The sequence below is a fragment of the Gambusia affinis genome, linkage group LG02, assembly GCF_019740435.1.
Source record: "Gambusia affinis linkage group LG02, SWU_Gaff_1.0, whole genome shotgun sequence".
Lineage (NCBI taxonomy): Eukaryota > Metazoa > Chordata > Actinopteri > Cyprinodontiformes > Poeciliidae > Gambusia > Gambusia affinis.
In genome coordinates this window covers 1832373-1839360 of record NC_057869.1, presented here as the reverse complement: position 1 = coordinate 1839360, position 6988 = coordinate 1832373, and the positions used below count along the sequence as shown (strand labels likewise).

The 6988-nt window shown below is 42.9% G+C and overlaps 1 protein-coding gene across 1 annotated transcript; it reads right to left on the bottom strand.

The window, feature by feature from the left end:
• Window positions 1-2742: 2742 nt before the first annotated feature.
• LOC122824398 (E3 ubiquitin-protein ligase TRIM21-like) lies at window positions 2743-6777 on the bottom strand. The gene is made up of 2 exons (XM_044105043.1): window positions 6590-6777; window positions 2743-4668 (listed from the first exon to the last, which is right to left on the bottom strand). The coding sequence occupies exon 2, from the start codon at window positions 4657-4659 to the stop codon at window positions 2983-2985; it is 1677 nt and encodes a 558-aa protein (XP_043960978.1). The 5' UTR covers window positions 4660-4668; window positions 6590-6777; the 3' UTR covers window positions 2743-2982.
• Between the last annotated feature and the right edge of the window lie 211 nt (window positions 6778-6988).

Genomic DNA, 6988 nt, shown 5'->3' with positions numbered 1-6988 from the left:
TTAACCGCAGAGACTCTTCGGTTTCTTTCTTTGACTCGGGAACGGATCCTGGTATCCAGTCGGATGGATAGAGCTATTAACTGCTCTAAAGTTTGCGGTTCATCAAGGATGGCCAGTTCATCCTTTATCGATTCGTTTAAGGCGTGAAAAAACGCGCTTTTAAGAGCTGCTGCATCCCAGCCGGAAGCGGCTGCTTTAATTCTAAAGTCTATGGCAAAATCCGAAACGGTTCGTTGCCCTTGCTTCAAATTCCATAGCTCCCGTGAGTTAAAAGCTGTGTCCTGGTCCTGACCGAAAACTTGTTTAAACTCTTTTAAAAACTCATCAAAAGAGCAACCATAATTAGTGGGTGTGGGAAAACGAGCCTCGGCCCAGCATAGGGCGCGGTCAGACAGTAAGGACAGGATGTAAGCTATCTTCGAGCTATCATGTGAAAAACTTTGGGGCGAATGATTAAATATTATGGAACATTGTAATATAAATCCCTTACATTTGTTGTGATCTCCAGAAAACCTTTCAGGAGTCGGCGGGCGGATCTCTGAAAACGTGGTTCTGGCCGGTGGAACTGGATCCGGAGTAGCGACTGGTTCTGGTGCCGGGGGTTGCGGCAGAGAATTCCGTAGAAAAATGGCTAATTCGTCCAAGCGGCGATTGGTTTCCGCTTGGCGAGCACTCAGCTCCTGCAGGGCGGACTCGTGGGACTGAATTAGAGAGTGTTGTTCTGATAAAGTTTTCCTTATCGCGTCCGCTGGGCTGGGATTTTGGCCTGAGTGTTCTGTCATGTTTGGCTCAACTTTCCTAACCCACATGCAGAACACGACAAGAGAATAGATGTTCCGTTAAAGGTTTATTTTACAAAGAAAAAAAGGGTGATTTATCGCGGGCGGGAAGCGTCTCCCAGGGAGCGGCTCGCGGTCTGCTGACACACTAGGAAGGTAACAGACAGATGGTGAGTTTCAGGTGATGGGAATTGGGAGCTTCGAAGGAAAGGAGTGGTCTTACTTGTGGCAGGTGGATTACGAGCTGGGGAGTTCGGGCCGTAGGATCGGGGAGGATCTTCGAGTGGGTATTTTGAGGTTCCAAGGGTCCAGAGGTAGTAGACGGCGGCGGAGGGCGGACAGGTAAGAACAAGCGGAATAAGTTCTCGGAAGGGAACTTCACGTTTCCAGTGCAGCACCTGAAAGTGACAAGCAACAGATTAATTTTCTCAAGAGGCAAACTCAGGTAAACTCAGAGAGGTTCTTTCTCAGTGGCTCGGGCTACCATTGCAGGTTAACACTCAGGCGTTGAATGAGTGTCGGTCAGCTCCTCTTGAACAGCCGAGCAGATGAGTGATCAGCAACCGGTGTGTCGGGAATCCGACACACCCCTCCGGGACGGCAGCTTCTGGCACCCTCTAGCGGTTGACACAAAGAAAAGGAACCCAACCCACAACTAAAAAGAAACCAAAAACCCCAGTACCTAACAAAAACAGCCGAAACACTGAGTTGGTTTAAATCTAGACTAAAACCCACCTGGTTAGAGTTTATTTTGAAACACTAACCAACATTTTGATGTGTAATAATGACTGCATAGCATAATGTACATAAATTTTAGTTAAATAATACTCTGAGTGTTTTAATAGTAACTGAAAATATTTAAATAGATCAAATTTAAAAGTCACAAAATGAGGGATTTTTCTATCATGTTCACATTTATGAATAAAAACTGCTAAAATACAATAAAATGAATCTAAAAACTTATTTTCTTTTCTTGAATAGTTGTGGAAACCAAGGACAATAAATAACTGTATTATTGATTATGACCTGACGGATCCTCATTTATCAGTGATTCAGACGCGCCGGTTTGGGGACAAACTTATCCCAGACTCGTTGAGTCCACAGCCCTTCCTGAGGCTGCTGTTCGTCTGTCAGCGGTCAGCAGAACTCCGGACCTCACAACGCAGGCGGGCGAAGTCCAGCATGTCCAACATTAAACATTAATTAACATTTTGATCTGTAACGATGCCAAACAACACTTTGGGAACTATCTTACTGCTTAGATGTGCGGCAAACTAATGGTTTTGTAGAGGGCCGCACTGGGTTAACGCGGTGACTTTAAAGTGTCCGACGCGCGCTTCAATACACTCCAGGTCGCTTCAGGTTGTTGCAATCATCAATTTATTCCACTTTGACAGCCATACTTAGACTTTACAAGTACTGACACATACTGACCAGGCTAAACCAAACAATGGCGCCAACAATAAGCGACATTACAGCACGTTCAACAGAATACGACCAACACCGACGCACCCGCTTCCTCATACATACTAAACCAGCGCGCCAGTTTGACTCCCGTTCCTTAGTGACAGTCACGCCCACCTTGACACACCCACCACCTAAATGTCAAACCGTGAGCTCCTGCCACATTAGTAATCGCTTATTTCAATCATATGGCTCTTACACTGCTGAAACATGGGATACAAATAAACTTTATTAAATTGACACTGAACTGAAGCTGCCAGTGGCAGAAACAGGGAGCTGCAACAACTGAACAGAAACAATGAAGAGAAGAAGAGTTACCATCAATACAGTTCCAGATATGCAGAATTAAAGATTAATATAACAAAAATGAATAGAAAAAAGTCCATTACACAGTTTTCAGTTCAATCATTACATGGTACATTTCCACTTCTGATGAAAAGTTCACATAAAACCACCATGAAGCAGAACTTAATGAGGAAAAACAAGATTTAAATGTTACTATTATTAGAAATCATTTTGATTTGAAGAACATGTTGAAACATTGAAACAGGTTTAAAACTGATCATCAATAAAACAAGAAAAATGAAACAAAAGACACAATCAGTAGAACAATGAAATAAACTCTGAGATAAAACAATTTGATTTGATTTTATAACTAATCAGAAGCAGAAAATAACTGATTTCCTGCTGAGGATGTTTCCAAACTCTCCTCTCCAGCAGCAGGACTTCACCTGCAGAGTCACTCAGATTCACCTTCATCTTCATCTTCATCATCAGATCGACGATCAGCCTGATTAACAGGACAGATGATCAGAGGAGCAGAGTTTTTACCTCCATCATTTAGGCCAGGACTGAAGAATGGGTAGAGTTTCTCCTTGAAGCAGCAGCCAGTAAAGGAGTAGATCAGAGCTGCAGCATCTGCATCATAAAAGGAGACCAGACCCTCCTGATAATCCACAAACACCCCCACCTTCTGAGGACCAGGATGGAGATGGAGACGGACTGAAGGTCCAGCAAGAGCTGAGTAATCATTTCCATTTCTCAACCGAACAGTCCAGAAACCGTTCTGAGGCCTCAGTGTGATGTTTCCCTTCCTGTTGATGGATTCTCTGGCCACTCCTAATTCCCATTTAGTCTTTCCTTTAACCTGAACCTCAAAGTAAAATCTGCCTGAAGAGAAACTCTGCTGTCCTAAAACAATAGCACAGTTAGAAAATCTCTCTGGATTGTCTGGAAGTTTCTTCTTCTCATCTCCAAGTTTCACCTGTTTTCCATCATCAGACAGGATGAGTTTAGGATGAGCTGAATCAGGATCCAGAGTCACATCAACAGCAAACTGCTGGATCCTCTTCATCTCCATCATCCTCTTCACCATCCTCTTCATCTCCTCCTGCAGCTGACCCACAGCTCTCACTACAGTCCCCTCATATGATGGTGGATGAACTCTGACCTCTGTCCAGGTCTTGGTGGGTGCAGCATCTTTCAGGGAGGAGAATCTCTGGAGGAGGTGGAGGTGATCTTCATCCTGTGAGAGCTGCTTCACCTCAGAGCTCCTCTTCTTCAGCTCAGAGATCTCCTGTTCCAGATCTCTGATGAAGTCTTCAGCCTGTTTCTCTGTAGTTTCCTGTTTGTCTTGGATCTCCTTGAGGATCTCCTTCAGGCCTCTCTCAGCAGACTCTATCAGAGCCTTGAAGACCTGAACACCTCCAGCTTTCTCTCTGTCTGCAGCATCTTTACTGATCTTCACCGACTCTCTGATCTCCTGGATCTTCAGTCGTCTCTCCTGGATCATCTCCTGAACTTCAGCCTCCGTCTTCCTCAGCTCTGCCTTCTTTCCTTCAGATTCTTCTCTCAGAGGAACAAACTCGTGGTTCTTGTGGTCTAAAACAGGACAGACCAAGCAGACGCATGTCTGGTCGGTCCTACAGAACAGCTCCAGAGGTTTATCGTGCTGCAGACACATCCTGTCCTCCAGGTTCTCCACCGGCTCCATCAGCTGATGTTTCTTCAGACGTGGAGCGGTCAGGTGAGGCTCCAGGTGAGTCTGGCAGTAGGAGGCCAGACACACCATGCAGGACTTCAGGGCCTTCAGTTTGGGTCCAGTGCAGACGTCACAGGGAACTTCTCCTGGTTTGGCAGCTTGTTGCTCTGAGCTGCTGCTGGCTTCCTGCTGAGCTTCACCTCTGAACTGATCAACCATCTCTCTTAATAAAGTGTTGACTCTCAGCTGAGGCCTGGAGGCGAAATGCTCGTTGCACAGAGGACATTTGTAGGGAACATTTCCATCCCAGACCTGAGTGATGCAGGTTTTGCAGAAGTTGTGTCCACATGGTGTGGTGACTGGATCAGTGAACACATCCAGACAGACGGAGCAAAGAATCTGATCTTTAGACCGCAGGTTGCTGCCAGAAGACATTTCTGAACTCTGAGGACAAATCAGGGAAACTTCAGTTAAAACAAGTTAAATACTAAATACTCTAAACAGTATTTAGAGTTTTAGAGGCATGTTGGGCATTTTATCACAATCAAGGGTAAGACTTTATTTGAAGGTTTGTGCATAAAACTGACATGATGCTGTCATGAACATGAAGGAGTTTTTATGAATGTTTGATTGTTGTCATGAAGTGTCATTTGATAAATTACACTTTTAATGGACTTTTAATACAAGTTTTAATGTAACTTTGCATTAAAAATGTCATTATTTACAGAAAGACACTTCATGACAACATTCACAAACATTCATAAAGACTCCATGTTTATGACAGCATCATGTCTGTCTTCACCCCTTCAAATAGTGTTACCCAATACAGTAACTATTTTACCTCATGTTGTTATAAAAACTCTATTTGTCAATTATGATTTATAACGAGGTCAGCAGTTCCACCAGGTGTTTGCTAATTACTGCTGGCTAGTCTGAAGGAGCTGAGTCAGGGAGTCGTAGGGTTACGCTGCTCTGAAGCTCAGAAACTCAGAGGAGGAGCTGCGTCTGGAGGGCGGGGCTAAGTCCACCAAGGTGTTTTCCACAGCTGATTGGCTGCTGCTGTCATGGTGGCTCTCAGAGAGCCAATCACAGACAGGCTGGCATTAGGCTGATTTAAACTTTCTCATAAACTTAATCAGGCCTGAACTGAGCAAAACAGAACAGAGAATCCAGCAGAGCAGGAAACAAAACTGGGAACCTGAATAACTGGTGAAACTGGTTGGTGGCGTAACCCAGTTTGGTTAAATGGGTTTTGTAGCGAACGCAAGCAATTAGGTCATCACTTGGTCACGTGATGCTTTTTGATATAGGACTTTAAGTTTCGTTTTCATTCAGTTGGTGTGCAAGCAGTAATAGAAAAGACAATGGACTTCTAGCAACTCCTAACCTTCTGGTTGGAGAGGCATACGGTATGGACAATTGACTGAAATATTCTTGTGTTTGTATATGTGTAATAATTTCATTTGAATAGTTCATGTAAGGATACATGACGGTTTACTGACGTATATTTGTCACCGTGTATTTTATTGCAGTGTTCACGGTGGTCTTGGGCATTTATGCGACAGAAAATTTATTTAATAAAGCCTTTGAAACCATCAGTCGGAGCGTTGCACCTTCATCAACCAGGAGAAAAGTTGGGAGCAGCTATAGGTTTGATTACTGAGACAAAGGAGCTGAACTGAAGGAACTGGAACCAAGAAACAGGCCTGATAATAATCTAAGAAAATAAATCCATGTAGACAAGAAACATAACACTAAATAAAACAGCAACACTTCCTGGACTAAGAATTGAACAACAAAGTTAAACGGTATTGTCATGATTTGTGGTTGAAGGTTCAGATCAAAAGCAGAGAATGTGGCAGCAACTTAGTTTAATGATTTACTGATATTATCAGCAGAGTGCAGGCAGATCAGGTGAGCAATAAAACAAGAACTCAAACTCTGGGAGTAAAACACAAAGTAAGACAGCAAAGACAGCTGGGATTAAATACACCAGGGTTAATCTGGGAACAAGAGTCACAGGCACAAATGAAACTAATTAGGATGAAAATAGAAACCAAAACATCGATACAAGAACATGGAAATAATAATATAAAGAATAAACTAATAATCAGAACTGAAAAATAAACTATAAAACTCAACATGAACTGGAAAAACCTGATGAGGAAAGAGTAAAAAAACTGACAGAAAATGAAAAGATTAAACTAGAATAAACAGAACAGAAACTGTTCAGGAATGAAAACAACAGAATAACTTAGAAAAACAGACCAACTAAAAAAACATGATTCAAACCATCATCTGCTTCCCTTCAGATGATCCACAAGAAAAGTCTTAAGTTTCATCATTTCTGTTGGTAGAAACTCACCAGTATCAGTCTGTTGAGAAGAAAATCATAAAGTCACTTTGAAGGAAACGGAGGATTTTCTCTGAATTTGACCAACTTTCACTTTCATTTCTGCAGAGAAACATTTTAATGTCTCTGTGTTGCTCCTCCTTAACATGAGTCACTTTAAAGGTGGAGCATTTTTATGTTTGGCACTTTTTCTGTAAGCTATAAATGAATGATCAGAGTTTGATTCCTCTTTTTTACTCTGCGGTTCTGGTGGCGTCACCAATTTATGAGCTTTTTTTGTGATTTTGCGAAAGGAAAAGCTGACGGGTCACCTGTTGGCCGACATCTCCTCTTCCTGAGCGTCGCGCCCAGACTGCAGGTTAACAGTTAAATTTGGTCAACAGTCAAGCGGATGGATGATACACAGATCGG

Excerpts from the sequence above, each read along its gene's own strand:
- LOC122824398 (XM_044105043.1), bottom strand. The coding sequence starts at position 4,659 with ATGTCTTCTGGCAGCAACCTGCGGTCTAAAGATCAGATTCTTTGCTCC.